At 45.6% G+C, this 20,646-nt stretch overlaps 2 protein-coding genes across 4 annotated transcripts in view; one reads left to right on the plus strand and one right to left on the minus strand.

The window, feature by feature from the left end:
- Positions 1–13,929, plus strand: part of APLNR (apelin receptor) — a 46,784-nt gene extending 32,855 nt beyond the window's left edge. Inside the window, exons 3-4 of one of the 3 annotated variants that reach the window (XM_024577787.3) lie at positions 9,179–9,271; positions 13,632–13,929. The gene's annotated coding sequence lies outside the window, so the exon portion shown is untranslated. Of the gene's footprint in view, positions 1–9,178; positions 9,272–9,374; positions 9,664–13,631 lie in introns of those variants that run through there. The other 2 variants (XM_053923871.1, XM_053923872.1) reach the window with 2 other exon arrangements.
- Positions 13,930–15,095: 1,166 nt separating this feature from the next.
- Positions 15,096–20,412, minus strand: LRRC55 (leucine rich repeat containing 55). Its single transcript, XM_024577749.3, has 2 exons — positions 19,484–20,412; positions 15,096–15,581 (listed from the first exon to the last, which is right to left on the minus strand). Exons 1-2 carry the CDS (start codon positions 20,202–20,204, stop codon positions 15,346–15,348), a joined length of 957 nt encoding a protein of 318 aa, XP_024433517.2. The 5' UTR covers positions 20,205–20,412; the 3' UTR covers positions 15,096–15,345.
- Positions 20,413–20,646: the final 234 nt, after the last annotated feature.

The following is a 20,646-nucleotide window of genomic DNA, read 5'->3' on the forward strand; positions in this document are numbered from 1 at the left end:
CACAGCCATGGCCAGCAAGGGCGGCAGCCTGATTAATGTCTGTCCGATCCCTTGGCCTCTGTTTGGCCATCCTGGCTTCTTGCTCAGGGAGGGGCAGAGGCTCCCTCACTGGGATGTGCCAAGCCTTTGGTCAGTGGGCACAATTACAGGTGCCGAAGAGTCTTAGGATGGCTGCAGCAGAATACTGGAGCTGAAAGGGACCCTGAACATTAGTCCAGTCTCCTTTCTTGAGGACTGAATACAGAACAGACAGGCAGTGAATGCCTGCAGTGTGCCTGGCACAGTCTGATGTTCTTCTCTCACCATCTCTCTGACAGTGAAGTTCTACAGTCCTCTGCTGGAGGTGTAATTATCCCCAGCAGGGAGGCCGAGATCCAGGCCCAGAGATGTGAAATCTTTCATTCGCAGCACACAGCTGGGATTTGCACCCAAGACTTCTCTGATCTCAGTTCCTATGTTCTTCCTACATTATTCACAGTCTGGCTCTTGGAAACATGTCTGGCCTCCACTGTATTTCCAGTGCCTTGAATGGTGCTTCGCATGTATTAGGGGTTCAATAAAAGTGAGCAAATAAATCGCCATGGGATCATCTAGGTACCATTTTTTTGTAGCTGTGGTCGTAAACACGGGCCAGGTAAGTGTTTGTGTGTGTAGAGCATCTGTCAGAGACTATGTTGGGAAAGAGAGACCTAAGGCTCTAAAGGTGCTCCCTTGGCATCCCAGCCCCTGCACAACAGGCTCTTCTTGCACAAATGCCCTTGTTCCAGCCACACTGGACTCCATGCTGAACACACACTTTCCCTCCCCAGTGCCCTGTCTCTCTCTGTCTTCACCGAGGACCCCATACCCATCTTTGAGTTTCAGATGTGCTCTTCTCCATGTAGTTTTCCTTGATGTCTTTAAGGGAATTTGATCTCTTGCTTCTGTGAATTTCTCTGCTACCTGCAGGTCTCTTTTATGTGTCCTGATTGCATTCTACGTTGTAATCTGTCTTCTCATGACTGCACCATTGGGGTTCAAGAAACCCCATATATAAACATGGCTCGGGTGACCCCTAGATAGTGTGGGACATGTGTTTGTTCAGGAGGGACATAACTTGGCAGAAGTACCTCCAAATGCTTTCCCAAGCCTCCTTGCGCCCACTGGTCCCTCTGTCAGCTGGCTGCCTGGGGTTAGAGAATCCAGATTCTCTATTCTAACCCCTATGAGACTACGAGCTCCAGGTGGCCCTGACCCTGTTTGGTTCAGCCATTGTCTGGCCGTGAAGCACATTGGCACACACAGCAGTCGTAATGAATATGGAATTGAATGGTGTTCGCTTGGTGCAGAGCTCCCCGTCCTGGGACCCCTGTCTCCCCAATACCTTATATTGGGCTGGATGAGTCAAAGAATAGGCCTAAAAGTAGGTAGGCCTAAGGGGGGTCGGGTCTCTGTCTGCCTCCCTTCCACCCCAAGAGTGTCTGAAAGCAGCCCTCTCCAGGGACCTCTCTGACCTTGCCTGACCTTCGCCAGGGCTGTTTTCTCATTCTCTTAGGTCGGGCTGAGAAAAACAGGAAGAATCATTAAAACACAGAGCCTTCCGAGCCAGAAAAATTATCCCTGATTCTTTTTACATACACCCAAAGCTTTGTTTGTGCGTTGCGACAAGAGTGGGCTTTTCCTGCTGCCCTTTAGAAGCCTCTGCTAATCTCCTAGATCTGCCCCCGGTGCCATGCCCAGCCCCCTCATTTCTCTTTCTCTTCTTTTCACAGTTAGACTCTCTGGTGTTTTCCACATTTAAAAAATGTTGAGTTGGAGAACCCCTCAGCTGTATCTAGAATCTCTCGCGGAGAGATCATCTGACTCCTTGCTACTCAGAGTGATCTGTGCACCAGTGAAGCTGGAGGCTTGTTAGACCGGCAGCTCCCAGGCCCTTCCAGGCTTACAGCATCTGCACTTTAGCAAGAGCCCCAAGGACTGTCATGCGCGTTAAAGTTGGAGAAATGCTGCTCTAACCCATTTTTTAATTTTTAAATAAGAGGTGGCATCTGAACTCTAAAGAGGGAAATTGACTTGTGAGTTAGGGGCAAGATTAACTTGGTTTAACAAACATTTGTTAAAAAGCCAGTTAAAGTCCCAGGCCTGTGCTGGGCTCTGTGGATAAAATTTGAAGGGGGCATCCTGGTTTCTTTGGTCTTGAGTAATTCTTTCGTGTACCCACCATTGCCTTGCCCACACCAGGGCCTCAGCAAGTGTTTGTTGAGTGAATATGTCTCTTGAATTCCAGCCCACGGTTTCTTCTACTTCACTACAGCTGCCTTCTATAATTACCAGCCTCCTTAAGTAACTCATAGCACTTTCAGACGGAAATAAGTTCTTCAAGGAGAATTTAGAGAGTGGGTTGTATCCTTGGTTTTCCCAACTCTGGGCAGCATAATACCAAGATTCAAATAATGAGAAAATGTTTCTCATGCAATCTAGAAACCCATATATCACAAATGACAGAATGGGAGAATCTGTACCAAAACAAGGCACGATTTCCAATTGAAGAAACATCTTTGATGAAGCAATACAAGGTACATAACAGGCTCAGGTATCAGTGTCCGGGTCCACTTCCCCAAAGGTCTGCTGAGCAGTCTCATCTCTGAGGCTGATCTGTTCTGTCCAGCCTAGTGGTCTTCTCTGTGTCCCATCTTGCTCTTGTCCCCTCAGTTGTCTATTGGAATGTCTAATAGTTCTCCCTTTAGGGGCTTTCTTATTGATTTAAGGTCTGTTTAAAGTAATACTGAGAAGCTACCTTTATTTCTCAGGAAGGCTTTCCTTTTTCCTCTCCTCTCTGCTGGTCACAGTCTCCATATCTGCCTCTGTGCTCCCTTTGGCTGCTGCATTATTTCTGGAAGCTCAATATTTTTCCACTATGGTGGTGGGATGGGATTTTAAACTCTTTGCACGGGAGCAGTCCCATACTTTGCATCTGCATTGTAAACAACGTTTCCATTGGGGAAAAACATGCCACCACGATCCGATTCTCTGTAACAACGACATTTTGCAGTAGTAGCTTGGGATGGCAATCCTCTTCAAGACCAGTAGGAGACAGGTTGTAATCTTCTTTTTGTTAATTTTTGTTGTCCATGTCAAACTCTTTTAATAGTCACATCTTTCCAGTATTGTGTGCAGGCATTTCCTAATGTGAGGGAAAGTGATATAAATTTCCTGTGGCATTATACTTGGATAGGTAAGAAATTAGAACTGGGGATTTCACCTGTTCCTTGCATTGGCCAATTTAATCATTCTAGAACAATTATATTATTTTTAACAATAAAAATAGCACTAGCTATTTTTTTTTTGTTGATTTCTTACTATGTGCAAGGCACTATGCTAAGTTCATTAATAGGGATTAAATCATTGAATCCCTAGTACATCACTGTGAGATAGGTGGTATCCCCATTATTTAGAGAAGGGAATGAGTTAGGGAATGAGTAACTTAGTTAATAAGTAACAACAGCAGGACTTGAACTTGGGTGGCGTATACCCTCTATACAGCTTGCTTCTGGATGGAATGGTCACTCTGGGTTTTAGTCTTATATTGCTGGCACATATTTGTCCCCAATGTCTTTTCCTCATAAACTAGCATTTCAGTTGTGTATTGTCACATAACAAATAGCCCCAACACAGAGCTTAAAACAATAAATGAAGCATATTACAATTTAAGAATTTATTTGTGAAAATATTGATTCAAATCAGGCAGTGCCAAACCAGAAGTGGTTAAGAGTGCTCTTCCAACAGGAATTATGGGCAACAGTTTAAGGATAAGGCATGGAAGCAAGGCAAGAAAATTATTTGGTGAACTATGAGCAATTGGACTATAAGCAATAGCTTAAGCAATTGGCTTATTTGGAAAAGACAAGTTGGCTGTTGGTGACTGGTTGTCCTTAGGTTTTGATTTCTTAACCTTAAGTCATTTACAGACTTAGGTTTTAGTTTGCTGGTGTAGGCTGTTAAGGCATTAAAGCCACCTCAGTCTAATGGCATCCTTGTTTAATTAAATAGTCATCAGCACTGTAGCTAAGCTAGATAGTTCTTTTTTTTGAAAAACTGATTTTATTTTTTTCATTACCATTTAGTCCCCGTATACCCCTCCCTCCAGCAATCACCACACTGTTGTCCATGTCCATGATTCCTTTTTCCTTTTTGCTCAATCCCTCCACCCCCTAACCCCTGACCCCCCTCCCCCCCCACTCAGCTGTCATCCTGCTCTCCATCTATGAGTCTAGACAGTTCGTTTATTGCTTCTGCTTGGGATCTCCCATGGGGCTGTGGTCAGAGGGTGGCTGGAGCTGGGATGTTCAGGACAGATCCACTGATATGTCTGGTGCCTGGAGAGGGTGGCTGGAAAGCTGGGCTCAGCTGGCTTGAATGTCTGAGCCTCTCTTCTCCCCTCGTGGTCTCTGGACTGTCCTTTGTCTCCATGGATCAGATTTAATGCATGGGAGCTCGGGGCTCTCGAGAGCACGCACACAGAGACTGCCAGGCCCTCTCAAGAATTAGTTCTGGAAATGGCATACTTCTGCTACCTTCCCTTGGTTGAATTCAGTCACAAGGCCAGTCCAGGTTCAGTGTGGGAGTGAATTACTCAAGGTCACCAATTTTGGAGGCCCTTGGTCCTGTATTTGGACACTAGCTGGCCAACACGACCTATCTGATATATGATAGCAGTTTAGTACACTGGGTCTGGAGAACAGATGTGATTAAAACTCTGGTTTTGTCACATTTCTGCTGTGTGATGTTAGATAAGTTCCTTAATCATCTCTCAGCTTCTAGTTTTTTCCTGTAAAAGAGGGAAGCTAGTCGCTATCCCTAATCAAATATCATTCTCTGCAAGGCACCGTTCTAAGCACTTTACATACATGAAATCATTTAATGTTTTCAGACACCCTAGGAAGTGGCTACCATTGTCCTTTCAAATTCACAGAGTAATTCAGACACCAAGAGATGACATCACCTGCCCATGGTTGCATGGCTGGCAAATGGCAGCTCTGGGATTTGAACCCAGGCACTGTGGCTGCCTAGGCCATGTTCTTCATTATGCTTTGCATTTCTCTCTCTCTTTCTTTTTTAAATTACTGACTTTTGGGGGGAGGAGGGGGAGGGAGAGAAAAAGAGAGAGAGAGAGAGAGAGAGAGATCGATTCGTTGTTCTACCCACCGATGCATTCATTGGTTCCTTCCTGTATGTGCCCTGACTGGAAGATCGAACCTGCAACCTTGATGTACTGGGGCAACACTCTAATCAACTGGGCTACCCGGCCAGGGCTGAATTTCTCAGTAGTAGCTATGTCCTAGGGTGACATCAATGAAATGCTACATGGAAAGCCCTTGGTGCATTGTGTGATTAGGAATGTTCACAGTATTAGCACCATCCAGGGATGCCCAGCTTGTCACTAGTCTTGCATTACTTGGCTAAGATGAGTACAAGCTGTTTGTTCTCATTTTGAAAAATATGATTCTATGTAATACTCTCATTTCAAACCTATCTGGGTCCATCTCAGATATAATTGGTTTCCTGGATTTTCGTCTTTGTCTACAGCTGAGGGAGTTGTACACTTCCCTTCCAGGAAGTCACTTTAGGTTGCTTCTCTGCATCCAGCACATACATCACTGTGGAACTCCATCTATCTGTACTTTGAAAATGCTGCTGATTCTTGAGCCTTTAACTCCTGTTCTCAAAGCTCCATTGCTCAGTTTAAGGTCCACTGGGACTTTCAGAGGGGTGCAGAGAATTTCAACTAATGCTGTATGTTCAGACTTTTCTATCCTTGTCTCTGGGAGCTTAGGTTTGGGCTGTTTCCTGTCGTTATGAATCTGTTTGTTTACCTGCTTCCTCTCTCTCCCTTCCAACTTACTCAGCAGGGTTTTGCGACTTATTGATTGTTGGCTGTCTGCTGATACTGGGTTTTTTTTCCATACATAGAATTGAGATGATCTTTTTGTTACTCGTGTCTTGCTGACCATAGCTATAAAGTTAAAAAAAGATTGGGTGTTGTTTATTTATTTATTTTTTTGATTTCTGTTTTGCTCTCCCTATATCTAATGTATCAGCAGGTCCTACTGGTTTCTGCCTCTAAAACATCCTCAATTTGTTTCCTTATCTACCACCAACCGTGGTACTCCTTAGAACATCTTTCAATGGGGCCAGTGCAGAGACTCCTCCCTGGCGTCCCAGCTTACATTCTTTCCCACCAATTGAACATATACATACATACATACATACATACACACACACATACATATGTATATATACATACATACACACATAAATGCATGTCTGTCTGGAAAAAGTCCAGCCATTGTTAATATAATGAGAATGGTTTGCACAACATCGAAGTGACCTGGCAGCCAAGAAGAGTGGACTGGAATGTGCATGGGTGAACAATGACGACTTCACCGTACTAATCAGTGGGGGTGGTAGACACTGTTGAGCGAGCATGTGTACTGTGTGGCTGTCGCATTCAAAATGACTGAGCAAGTAGAGCAACAAAGCTGCATCAAATTTTGCATTAAAGCCTGAACATTCCTCTGTGGAAACTATTCAGATGATTCAGAAGGCCACAGCTATGGGCAACTGGTGATTGGCAGCTTCATCATGACAACACACCCAGTCATGCATCAAAACTTGTGCAGAGTTTTTTTGGCAAAACATGAAATCACCCAGGTGACTCAGACCCCTTACAGTCCAGCTTTGGTACCCCGAGACTTCTGGCTTTTCCCAAAACTAAAATCACCTTTGAAAGGGAAGAGATTTCAGACCACCGATGAGATTTAGGAAAATACAATGGGGCAGCTGATGGTGATTAGGAGAACTGTGTGATGTCCTAAGGTGCCTACTTTGATGGGGACTGAGGCATCATTATCCTATGTACAATATCTCTTGTATCTTGTATCTTTTTCAGTAAATGTCTCTATTTTTCATATTACATGGCTGGATACATTCTGGACAGATTATACATACACACACATGTATGTGTATATATATACACATACACACACAATGTATATATGTTTGCAACACATTATTATCTGGAATTATTTGTTATTCTTGTTTATTGTCTGACCTACCTTCATTCTCCTCATCCCCACTCCCACCCCCATTTAGAAAGTAGGCACTAAGGCGGGGGACTTCTCCTCGGTGACTGCCACACACCCAACACTTGAAACACGTGCCCAGCACATGGAGTTGCATGAACAATATTTTTGAATGATTGAAGGCAGAAACTGCTCTGTTACGTGGGAATATGATTCTTGACCAGCTAAGACTCTGATACCAACCATTTCCATAGCTTTGGCTTTAATTTGCATAAATAGAGATCTCTTTTGAATCCTGGCTCAGCTATAGGAGTAGAATCCTCAGAGTTGTAGAAATCAGCCACATTATTATGTATTTTCTAGCACTTCATGCTGTATACTCCCAAATGATTCCATGAACTACGAGTGAAGCTGGGGGTGGGGACCCCACTTGATAATACTAGGTTTTTCACAGCTCTCTCATAGTGGCCTGCGGGTTGGGGATAATGACCAGTGACACTATATAGTCAGCATTTTCTCCTCTGAAAGCCTCTTAACCACTTTGCACGGGCTACAACTCTTTCCCATTAATTCCTCTTACTTCCTCAATGGCAGTAGTGATTTATGGTAAAGATTCTGAATTCTGAGTGCCATAGGTAACATATTTTTCTCAGTTTTCTTACCTTTCATCACAAGGACCATTTTTAATGAGGAGGTTCATCTCCATCATGAAGTTCATGTTGCATTATTGTCTGTGTGCTTCAGACAGTTTGGTCTCATCCCAAATTGATCCAACTCAGGTTTCTAATGTTTTAAAGGAGTTTAAAAGTAGAAATGAAAAGGAAGAGTGAGAAAGCAAAACATTTGGAGCATTGACAAAATTGAAAAAGCTGACTATTTATAGATTTAAACGATAAGAGATAAAATAGGAAAAGCTGACTGTTTCTAGACCTAAATGATAAGAGATAAAATAGGAAAAGCTGACTGTTTCTAGATCTAAATGGTAAGAGATAAAATAGGAAAAGCTGACTGTTTCTAGATCTAAATGGTAAGAGATAAAATAGGAAAAGCTGACTGTTTCTAGACCTACATGATTAGAGATACAATTGAAAAACAACTTGAGCAACAAGACCCACTAAATTTTTTTCAGTTAAAGTAACTTAGCCAAGTGGAAACAAACAAGAATAAGGATGTGGCCTTCTTATCTGTTGTTTCAGATAATTATAAGGTTGCCATTAAGAGAAAAGGCAGTGGGGGAAGAGAAAGCAGGGAATCAAGCTAGGCTAGAAAACATTTTTTAGAAAGAACTTTGTGTGTGCGCTGAAACATGAACTTAGTGGAAGAAAATTGAATTAAAAGTTTACCCAGTGTTTAAGGGAGGTGAATTGTTGAGAAAACATGAACCTGGATTCAAAAAACTCTTGACCATTGAGACTTAAACAAATATCAGGCCAGCATATTTGCACCAGCAGGAGTCTGGTTGAAGAAGATGAGCAGCCTCCAAAGAGTTCATGCTCCCGAATACCCACATTAGATACAGCCATGATGGGTAATAGTAAAGGGAGATCCTCCCAGAGAGAAGAATCAGAGGTGATGGAGAATGACCAACACAGAAAGTTCTTACCGGAAAGCAGAATCGGGGTATAATAAAGCAGGGATTTTTCAATCAGTCTGCCACAGCCCACTGCTGTGCCACAGGAGTTTTTAAAATGTGCAGTACCTGACTGTTTAGTCAGGGGCACTGACCTCTTTCCCCTTAGAATGTCAAATAAAGAAATGACAACAGCCAATACAACAGCCATCCGATGTGAATAAATAAAAATTTTATCTTTTTTTGGTCAGGTCAGCAAAATATATAGATATATATATTTTGGGGGGGGCTGCAGAATTTCAGTAATTAGTTTATGTGTGCCATGAGGTAAAGACAAGGTTGAAAGTCTTTGTAATGAAAGAACTTGATCTGAGGCCTTTAACATGCTCTCTCCCCACGATTTCAGAACTGCTATGAGCCATGACTGCTGTGTGATTTTGTTTCCCCCTTTTCTTAACAGGGGTTTTCATTTGCAGTTACTCTCTTCTTGTGTCACCATTGTGTATGGGGTATGTGTAAGTGGGCGGGTGGTAACTTTCTACAATAGTTCCTAGGTCACTCGACTATCAGGAGGAGAACCTAATGGAGAATCACCAGGGATGTTGAGCTTGGAGCTGGATGGAGTTGGCTACAGGATGAGGTAAGTATGGGAGGAAGATTGAAAAAGGCATTTGTTGACTAGTAGAGCAGATGATATTAGAAACTGGTGGGGTTTATCAAACCTTGTTTCCTTCACCTTCTAGGTACATACAGTCTACTTCCTTGAAGTTAAGTAGAGCCATGGGACTGAGTTCTGGCTTGAATTGATCTACAATATTTCTATTCTAGAGTAGGCCCTCAAAAATCTCCCTTGAGGTTCTCCACATTACAGAAGATTCCCGAAGGGCTCTGTGACATTGAAGATGGCAAGAATGTTAGAGGGAAGACACCTGAGTCCCTGAATAACTTTGTGGAGCAGAATCTTTGACACACATTGAAATGTGACATGAGCAGGAAATTAGCTTTTATTATTTTAAATAATCCAATAAATAAACTTTTCTTCTGTTGAGATTTTTGGGATCACCTGTTATCACAATTAGCTTACCTTGACCAATGCAGTGATCAAAGCCATATGCAACGAAACATGCCGGATATGTGTTGGTTTTACCTACCACCTTCCAATTTATCTTCACCAAGTAAATGCAAGGAACCTCTGGGGCTAAGAGCTTACTTCTGTTTGAGATGGAATTTTCTTTACTGTCTCATATTTGTTCTTATTCCCTGAAGTCAGTTAATATTATTAAGAGTTTAACCCAGAGCTACTACTTAATAGCTGTGTGACTTTGGGCACATATTAATTTGTTTGAGCCTCAGTTTCCTAATCTGTAAATGGGTATAATAATAGTGCCTGTCTTCAGTTATTGTGAGAAGTAAGTGCTTAGCACACCATCTGGCACGTAATACATATTCAACGTGTTATCATCATCATCATCATCATCATCATCATCATCGTTGTCATTGTCGTCATCATCAGTTGCTAGGTATACGCCTGGCACTAGGGACAGCACACACTGCATATGATATACAACTTCTGGACTTCTGTGAGAAGTACTTCATTAAGTACTTAACTTTAAGAGAAAGGCTTTGCCTCCCTCCAAGCTACTGCAGAAAACACTGTTCACAGCTGGGCATGTTCGTTGTCTTTCCACCTGAGAGTTCTGAGTCAGTACCTGTGCTCCCTTCCGTGGCTTTACTCTGTGGGTGCAGTATTTGTCTGTACCCTGTGGTGATTGGAATGTGAGGACTAGAAGAAGGCTAAAATGTCTATTGGTGTGGAGAACCACTTCCTGCTTAGTGCCATTTCCTCTTTAGTGTACTAGGATAAAATGTCTTTCATCGCAAATACAGAAGCACACTTTGCTCCCCCTATTTCTATCTCTGCTCTTAAGGTAAACTGCTCAGCCATCTCAGTTCCAGTGGTATGTAGGCAACACTTGTAAGACTCAGGAGGTTTAGATTCCCTTCCCTTCTCCTTTAACCTATGAGACCAGAGACTGAAACTACACTAGTGATGGCCTCACCCATCCCCTACACCATCCATTGAGATGCCTGGTTTACCTGTCTGCCTGAGCTAGTGTCCCTTTGCCCACGTGGCTGGCGTGGGCCATCTCCCTGGCACTCCTCAGTGATGCTAACTAGGCAGGCACACCCACTTGCCTTGGCATGTTTTGTAGATGACCCAAACTGCAAACACCAACATGTATAAGACATATGCTCTTTTCTTTGTATAATTTTAGGCACCAAAATATGCCTACACACAGGGGTGTGTGCATACAGACTCACACAATTCTCTTTTGCTTGGTAGAAATATGCTTCTGTGATGTTCCTTCTACTCCCACACATGCCCCTCCATGGCTGGTACATCTCCTAATTATTCCCATTGACTTCCCCCCCCTCCCATAGACCTTTGGTGTGTATATTTTGGCACACATTCTCTTGATTCCTCCTAGTTCCTTTCTCTCTCTCTTTCCATGCCTCCCTCCTTCTTCTTCCCCTTCACAACTCTTTAGAAAATTTGTTAAACTATACACTCTTTATTATTAACGTACATTTATGAAAAATTCTTCACAATTACAAAAGTGCATGGTTATAAAATTATCTCCATACAAAGGTGGGCATCTTCCCTTTCCCCAGCCCTCCCCACCCCTCCCACCCCAGACATAAGCATTCATTCCTAAGAGCTCCGTGGCTCCAGATGTCTCCACCCAGTGCTGTGGCAACGTGATGGTGATTTACACAGGACCTTGCACTTGCTTCCTTTCACTTCACTCTTGCCTCCTTCTAGGGTGGGGAGAGCAGACAAGTTTCTCTAGCTTTGGGAAGAAAGGACAAAGGTGTTCCCTTATATTCTTCTAGAAGTGGAAATGATGTCAGAGCAGTATAACCAAAACATCTATAGGGAAAATAGGGGGTGCAGGTCTTTCCTGATGGTTGAAGAAAAATACCAGTTTTGGTCTGTTCAAATTTCGTGCACCAACCTCCTTGAAAGCAGCCAGCAGACTCTATAGCAACTCTGGGGACCTGTTTCTGCAGGGCTCCCTGGGAATTTCTATAGAAATGGAGAAACATTCCTATTGAGAGGCATTGTCTGAGGATAACCTGAAGTAACTGCTTCCGTGTGGTGTGGTGCCGATGTGAGGTCTTTTCTAAAGAACAATTTTCTTGGCTCAGACCTTGCCCATCACAACACTGTTGACTAACTAAACTTTGTTATCCTCAAGCCCAGCATGAAGAAAACTTCTGTGATGAGGACAAATTTCTGAGGGGTAGAGGAGAATGGAGGAAAGTGGTCAGGCTGTCATTAGACTGCCTCAGCTGGATCTCTTTCTCTTTTTATATTTTCTGAGCAGCTATCTCTACCCCAACCCTAATGGGATTCCATCTTGGTGTAACAAGCAATGTGATAAACAGATGGCTGAATAGACTGTGTCAGAGAACTGACCTCGAGGTCCAGAGAGATTGGCCCCCATATCAGTAGGTACCTAACATATATGAAACCACATGAACAGACATATGGACTCAAAGATACCCCAGCACTTACATGTTAACTGGTCTGGGAAAAACAATGGGGCCTTGTGGGATCACCATCGTGGGCTCTTGGTCAGCAGCATTGTGGGAACAGGTTCAACCAGGACTGCTAGATTCCCTCTAGAAGCGTGCTTCTGGACACTTGCTTCTGATAGGCTGCACAAGATGCTGGTGGTGGGAGGTGGGGGAGAAATGGAAATCCTTGCAGTAGCGAAGTTTGCTTATTGTGCTTTAGTTAATTGGGGACCTTCTAGCAGCCAGAAAAGTATGTGTTCTTTACAAGCCATGTATCCTACTCAGAAAGGTTTGCCATTAATGGGGACTAAATGGTCTCATTAGAAAGGTCCTTTGATCTCAAGGGGCATTAGGTGTCTTTTTTGCTTCTAGTTCCATGAAAAAAAGAGTACATATCTTAAAATATAGTCACTATATTTCAGCAAACAAGAATGTCTCGGAGATTATCATAGATGTATACAGTATTCTTCTATGGGAGGCTTAACTATTTGGGTCAGGACTATGATTTCTACAAGTTCCTCCCCAAATACATCAGGCTGTCAGGTTGACTGGTGGAGAGCAGCCCTAGTCCACCTGTCCCTGGACATAGCAGAAGAACAGATTGGGCATAGTTCTGCTCCAGATGTCACAAGAGCAGGGCTCTGGCCCAGATGTTGTAAGCGAGATTCAGGGGACACAAGGTCCAAGTACCCCAGGTCTAGCAAAGTGTCTGGGCACTCTTTTGGTTGACTAGTTCAGGGAGCGGGAGTAAGGGAAGACTTTTTGGAAGATGATATGTTTCTCCTTCATTCCTTCAGGACTGCCAGGAGAATGGGATGATGGAAGCCTGCTGGAGTAGGGGCAAGCTAGGATTTGAACTCATATCCCTGCCAGCCTTGGCAACATGTTGGCCTGTGCCTTAAGTCTTCCCCTATTGTGCAGAGGTCCTTGCCCACAGCTTCCTGAAACCCTTTGTATTTCTTACAACATAACATAGCAGGGCTTGTGTAGAAGAGGTTAACACAGCTTTCTCTCCTATTTCTCAAAGGTCTTATTTTTCAGACGGCCACCATTTCTAATGCATTATTTACACATTGCAAGGCAGGCGACTGCTATTCAGGTGTTATCTGTGCTGCTTTTCAGTTGCAGAGGCTGTGATTTGCCTTACCGTGAGCATACCTAAACTTGTACAGCAGCTGAGCTTTTCTTGCTCTTTACTTAGCTGATCTACTAGGATGGTCATAGCTGCTGAGTCCCAAGGCCCCACACCCATCCTCCCAGGCATTCTCTTCCACAAGCACCTGGGACAGCTCTGCAAAGAGCTGAGTTGGAGTTGAGTTCCAACCCTGCCACTTAGGGAAGTCACACTCGCTCTTGAGTCTATTATTTTTTTTATCTGTAAAATAGGAGTAATGACATTTGGTTTGCCTGCCACACAGAACTGTGAAGAGCCAGGGAGAATGATGCAGAAGCACTTCACAAACTGTCCAGGGCTGAACAAGTATGTGGAGGGAAGATAATGGTGAAGCTCATGACACCGATAATGAAGATGACAACAATGATGCGAATTGTGTTTTGCACACAAAGTCACTTGATTTTTGACTGAGAGATGGTTTCCCTGAATGGAGCTACCTATCACCTTCCTTCTAGAGTTTATCTGGATAACCTTAGATAAGATACTCAGCTCTCTACAATGACTTCATCAGTAAAATGGGAATAATAAAAAACACCAAGCAGTGTTGCTGTGAGAATTGAAATAAATGAGTGAATAGCTGTGAAAGTGTCAAAAAGAGTGCCTGGCTCTTATTAGGAGCTTCATAAGCACTACTTGACTTTGAATTTATATAACTTTGGAGGGAACTGTGATGTTCCCTTACTTGAATGGAGTAGTTGAAAGAGCACAGACTTATTTTGCTCATAAGTATCACCTGATCTTGACCTCTCTGGGCCTTACTGCCTTACTCACCCACCATGGGCCTCACTTGTCCATCTGTAAAATGGGAACTACAATGCTTACCTCAAAAGGTTCTTATGTGCATTAAATGAAATTGTCTGTGGAGAGAGTTTATCACAGTGCCTGACACTGGCAAGAGCTTGGTAATTAATAGCTCTCTCACCCTTATGCTTGAAGTGGGTGAGTTGCTTAGAAGAAAGAGCGAATTCTCCTATTATCACAACAGCGGTGACCTTCTCTTCCTTTAGTCCTACACTGTCATGCTACAGGGATGCAGCCCGAGTGCGCTTTCCTGGAGACTTTCCTTGGCATGAACACCATGGCAAGAACAGTCACAAGATTAGGAGGCCCAGAGTGCCAGGACTCTTGTTGCCCCACTCCTGGGCCTCTTGCTTCTTCTGAAGCCAAAGCTGGAGTGAGAGGCAGAAGACAGGGGTGGGAGAAAGGTCACTGAAGGTGACCGTCTTCAGTTTGTTACCTGGGACCTCTCCAGCTGTCTACTGCTGGTGATCTAGTGTGGGGGGCAGTCACTGGAAGGTGGTCTCACCTGCTAGCTGCTGATAGGAGGTGGCCAAGGGGGCTGGCATGAGGATGTTCTCACCCTCCCGAGACAATGGTGGGCAACCCCAAGCATTGACAGATTGAGTGTCAGAGGGAAAGTTTTGGTCCTGTGCCACTCCCCTTTGGTACCCTGAGGTCACAGGGATTGTTCACCACAGTTCTCAGTAGACCATGCGTATTCTGGCCTCGGTCATTTGTGTATATCCAACCTTCTTGGTCAGCTTGACAAAGTAGATGGTTTTTGATGACCCAGCTCACAAATCACCTCCACTCTTGTTCTTCTCTTGGACTTTTCGAGGCACAGTTGATGACTCCTCCTCTGGGCCTCTGTTGCTATGTACTCAGAATGCCAACCAATCACCTTAAAGGAAATAGTTTTTGAATCTCTTTCTCTATCAAAGGGAAGTGCCTTGGGGTCAAGGACATGGTGGAGTTGTCTAACACTGTGTTCCTAGCACAGTGCTTGGCCCACAGTAAAAGCTCGCTCAAAAGTAGTTTCTCAACATTGCTTGAGCCATAACAGAGGTGGCCAGGGCACCATGGGGTCAGAGTGGGCAGCCAGGGAGGGTGTCAGGTGGTCAATGTCAGTGGTGGTTGGTAGCATGGAGGGATGCCAGGTACCCATATGAAATCCCATATCAAATCTCTTCCTCCTCACTGGCTTTGCTCCAACGGTGGCAGCAGTTGGCTGTGATGCCCAGGAGGAAGTTGGTGGCCACAGACGCGATGGAGACCACGAAGCCCACAAATGCAATGAAGAGGTAATCATCCAGGGTCAGGGTCAGGTGGCAGGCCTTGAAGCTCTCCTCAGTGAGGGAGAAGAGTGGGGCACCCTCAACTTCAGGGGGACCTCGGCATTCAGCCAGCTGAGAATCTGCAACACAGAATCCAGGGAGGATGAGGTGCCTGGGAAAGAGAGAATGGAATGGAGAGCCCCTATCTAACCCAGGGAAGTTGAGTTTGTTTTGTGCCAAAGTTTTTACTTACCTTCTTTTGTCCCCTCAACAGCCCTCAAGGCAATTGTTTTTATACCTATTTTTATGGCTGTGAAGAACACTGCTGGGAGAATTTAATGACTTGCCTAAAGCCCAATAGCCGCTACTAATGGTGGAAATGGAGCTGTCGTGGGTTGCCATTGTCTCTTACAGCAGCCTTCCAACCGGGCTTCTGCTCTTAAACCATCTCCACATGGTTGGCTGAGTAATCCATTCAAACATGAAGTCCTGTCATGCCACTCTCTGTTTATCTTCCCACAAAATGAAAGCCAAGGTCCCCACCAGGTGATGCAAGGGCTTCTTCCCAATTCTTTCATTCTGCCCCTTGCTTGTTCTGTCCCATCCACTCACACCTCCTGGTCATGTTTCCATGATCTCCTGAGCATGGTCTCCTTTTGGGGTAGGGAGGGGGTGCCTTTGAATTTGTCCCTTTGTGAGGATGAGTCTCTTCTGGATCTCTGCACAGCTTGGTCCCTCACTTCCTTTGGGATTTTGCTCAAATAGCACCTTGTTAGTGGGCCTTCCCTTATGATTCTGTATATAATAGTTTCTGCCACTTCACCTTTCTCTGGGCATTTCCTATCTTAGCTGCTCTGCTTAATTTTTCTCCACAGTATTTACTACTGTCTGACAGTCTGTTAATTATCTGTCTTCTCCACCTTGAATATAAGCATCTCCCATAGTATCCTTAGCATTAGAACCATGTCCTGTCCATGTAAATTCTCAATGAATCTTCGTTAAATGAATATGTGAATGAACAGCTCTGCCCAACTCTAACGCATTGGGTCTTTCTACCATCCCATGTTGCTTTTCCAGATACACAAAGTGTAGGGTTGAGAGTACAAGTTCTAAAGCTATTGGCCTGGGTTCGAGTCCCCTCTCTATTCCTCCCTAGTTGTGTGATTAAAGGTAAGTCATTGAATCTCTTTCTGTCTTGGCTTTTTCATCTGTAAAATGAGGATAATAATAGTATCTACCTCATAGGGTTGTAGTGTAAAGTCAGTGAGTTAACGTATATAAATGATATGCTCTTGGTATACAGTAAGTACTGTGTAAGTATGTGTTTTTTATTATTATCCTACTTTGGCCTCTCTGGACAGGTCAGAGAGGGTCATGTTCTACACACAAACTTCTGCAGGAGGGAGCTTCTCCTTCAGTGGGATACTGTTCTCTCCATCACTGACGGTCCTACCACGTCCTCCCAGGGTCTCATATACAAATGCTTGAGGACTGCAGATGGTTCCGTGGTACTCTGCCTTGGGAGTAAGAGTGCAGGCAGGCAGCAGTTCTGCCATCCCTTCATTTAGATTATTCAAGCTCTCACCTTGGGCAGGTCTTCCCCCCGCCCTTTCTGGCTTTCATGAAGAAAGGGGACATATAAGAAGGGTAATCTAACCTAATTTTCTAGGTGAGTCAATGTGAAGGAGTTTTCTAAATTATAAGGTACAAAATGCTTTTTCCTCATTCTGTAGTTTTTGAGGGCAAAGAATAAAATGATAGATTGGATTGACCCTTTTGAGAAATGAATGAGCATCATTCTCCTTAAAAATGGGGAGTCAGGTTCAGAAAAAGATTGCAACCTGTCCCCAACCTTAGGCCAACAGGTCCCTGTAGGCTGTATGCACAGTACTCTAGATGCTGCCTGGGACAAGACTGTACCTGGAGTTGACCATCAAGAGGCTCTTCTCTTGGAACTGAAAGATGCTGAACTCCCAAGTCTACTGTGTGCGTGACTGGGGTGGTGGTGAGACAATACACAGCTGGGGAGCGTGGAGACACCAAGGGCAATTGGTGTGGACCAACCAGAGGAGGCTCTGAGGACATGTGGCAGGACCCTACCAGAGGCAGGGAGGGGAACCTGGGGGCTGACAAAACTCTCTGTTAAGTCAAGGGGCCAGTCTTGAAGTTAACTATATCCCAAGGGCACTCTTCTATTTCTCTGTGTTGGGATTTGTCTAAAAATTGTGGACAGTAATGGGAATCCCATGAAACAGGAAGAAGAGGTAAAAAAAGGCAAAGGGAAGTGGATTGCCTAATCCTACCTAACCAACAAGTTCTTTGCCCTCAAGAGGAACTATCCAGGAGTGTGGTGTGACACATAGTGTGTTCTGTGGGGGAACAAAGAACCACAGTTTCTAGCTGCGGCATGCTTGACTTCTCACTGTTGGTTTGTGGATGGTCACTTTCCCTCTCTGGAGCTTGGGTACGTCATCTGTACTGACATGAGGCTGGAGTGATAGGATCTTGGATCTCTTTCCCACTTGCTGAGAGTTTGAGCTTCTTGTGAAAGGCAGTAGGGACCTCAGAGATTCCAGGAAAGGAGGAGCCCAAGTATGGTGTCAGCTTAGTGCCCCAGAGTGCCCCTTCTATTCCTAGTGCACAGGACAGAAGGGAGAAGATGCATCCTGCCAAGGTTGAGCAGGTGGGGAGATTGCTCCAGGCAGCCTCCCCCTTATGCCCACTACCACTGTCCCATCTCAGAACCCAGTTATTTTGGTCCTAGAAAACACCCTCCCACAACTCTGTGGAAACATGGGATTCGTGACCCATAGCCCTCCCCCAGGCTATTTTGTTCCTAGGCTCCCCACTCAGTCCTCCTCTCCCTCCTACGTCTTCATTATCACTTCTGAACACACTCTGGGCTCAGGCTTTGGGAAAGCCCCTGGGATAGTGCCCTCAGCTATTCCTGTCAGCCTACTGCTCAGTGCCACAGCTCAGTGTGGCTGCACAGGAAAGCTAGAGATGGGGGCTGCAGGTAAACAGGACTGAGCACCACCAGCAGCTGAGGCCAGGGCCCATCAACCCTGCGTGATTCAGGCTCCTTCAGTCTCCACTCTACCCCTGGTCGGGATTGGCTGGTTAAATTGTCACATCCCAATTTCTCCTCTCAACTCTTCATCCCATGCTCAAACCTTACAGAATGCTGCAGAGGCCCTTTGGCTAGCCCAGAACACAGGCCCTGACTCTCCCTGTCAGCCTAGAACCTGACTCTTCAGGATACAGCCAGAGGGCAGCCAGAGTGCGAGGGTTCAATTCCTGACTCCAACACGTAGCAGAGCTGTGACTTCAGGCAAGTTACTGAACCTCTCTGTGCCTCGGTTTCCCCCTGTGTAACGTGGGGAGGGCTCATTAAGGTTCACAGGAGGACGAGATGAGCTAAAATATGTAATATGCTTAGAATAGAGCATGATAGATAGTAAGTATGAAAAGAAATAGCGTTAGCCATTTCTATTTCTGCAAGAGTCTTGCCAGCACTCAGAACACTTAGGAAGCAGTGTGGTAGAGTAGAACAGGGCTTAGAAGTCATATACACTTGGGTTTTTATCCATAGCTCTGGAAGTTGAGTGATTCTTTTCCAAGTGAGTGATTCTGGGCTACTCTTTTCATGGTTCTAAACCTCAGTGTCTTCACCTGCAAAATGGGGATAATAAAAATGGGCAACCGATGAGATCATGCATGCCAAGTTCTTGGGTCATGGGAAAGCTCAATAAACACTGTCTATAATTAGCTCTTCTTCCTTGTTTACTGTCTGTCTGCCTCATTAAGTCTTAAGTGCCACAGAGGTAAGGGTGGCTCCTGTTTTATTAATGAATTGGTCCCCTGCACCTAGCATTGCAAAGCAAGGACTGACAAGTACCTGTGGAGTGAAAGAGCTGAGTACAGAGAGGGGAGCACAGATCAGGGCACACAGTAGGCATTCAAGATCTCTAAGCCTCTCTCTCTTCTTTGGAGCCTTTGCCACAGGTTCCCCCCAGCCCACCAGTTCTGCCCGCTCCCTTACCTGACGTGCAGCGCTGGATCCTGTTCCGCAGCCACTTCAGCAGAGGCTCCATGGTGCAGCCGCATACCCAGGGGTTGCCGCCGATCTGTAGGGTCACCAGCCCCGGTAGGCCCTCAAGGGCCTCAAGGCTAAGGAAGGCCAGGCCCCCGTAGCTGAGGTCCAGGTCTCGGAGCTGCATAAGCCCCTGGAAAGCCTGCGGGTGCACCCTGCGCAGCCATGGGTTGTGGCTCAGGTCGATGTGCACCAGGCCATGGGCTTCCTGGAACATGTCAGCCGGCACGTGGCTGAGGTTGTTGTAGCTCAGATCCAGGTGTGCCAAGCGCTTGGCATGGAGGAAGAGGCCTGAGGGCAGCCCGATCAAGGAGTTGTTGCGCAAATCCAGCACCCGGAGCTCCATGTAGCATGTGAGATAGCCGGGCGGCACTGCGGTGATGCGATTGTGGGCCAGGCTGAGGTTGCGCGTGTCCCTGGGCAGGTCTGGGGGCACGGAGAATAGCCGTTGGCTGCTGCAGTCTACCACCTGGTTATGGCATGTGCAAAGGACAGGGCAGCTGGTTCCGGCATCCGAGTGCATCACCCCAGCTGCCAAGAGGAGGGAGACCAGCAGCAAGGCTGGGTGTGGGGGCCCGGGCCAGGGCAGCTGGGACCAGGTGTCACCCATCTTAGGCAGCTGGCAAGGGCAGTGCTGAAGGGAGCCCATCGGGACTGGGGCTGTGTCCATGGAATCAGGAGTGAGTGGCACAGGAAGGCCGCTACACCAGGGCCTAGAGCCCTGGAGGGTGGGGCTTCTGAGCACGTGGTGTCATGGCTCAAGTCTTTCCTGGGAGCCTCTTAGTGCCAGAGGGCTCCCTAGGTGAGAGCCACAGGATATCCCCTTTGGAGCCTGGGGGCAGTCAACCCACTTGAGGTCCCCCAGGGTCGGCAAAGATCAAAACTTGAGAAGGGAGGGAGGCAAAGATGGGGCTGGACCAGCTGCCAGAAGATTCTGGAAGGGTCCCTGCAGATCTTTTGTGCCCCTTGAACCCATGACCGTGGGGGGGGCTTCCTCTCTGTACTCTGTCTGAGAGGTAGGAGGGGCTGTGGGGGACATGAAAGGTATCTTTTAAAGTTCCTGGCCCTTCTAAAAACCCAAAACCCTCCCCCCAAGTGTGGGATTAATGATT

The sequence above is a fragment of the Desmodus rotundus genome, chromosome 5 (genome assembly GCF_022682495.2).
Source record: "Desmodus rotundus isolate HL8 chromosome 5, HLdesRot8A.1, whole genome shotgun sequence".
Lineage (NCBI taxonomy): Eukaryota > Metazoa > Chordata > Mammalia > Chiroptera > Phyllostomidae > Desmodus > Desmodus rotundus.

What these genes read in the sequence shown, in the direction of transcription:
- LRRC55 (XM_024577749.3), bottom strand. Translation starts at nt 20,204, where the DNA reads ATGGACACAGCCCCAGTCCCGATGGGCTCCCTTCAGCACTGCCCTTGC. An exon ending in GATCCAGCGCTGCACGTCAG is followed by an intron (nt 15,582 to 19,483) that starts GTAAGGGAGCGG and finishes TCTGTGTTGCAG; the next exon opens with ATTCTCAGCTGGCTGAATGC.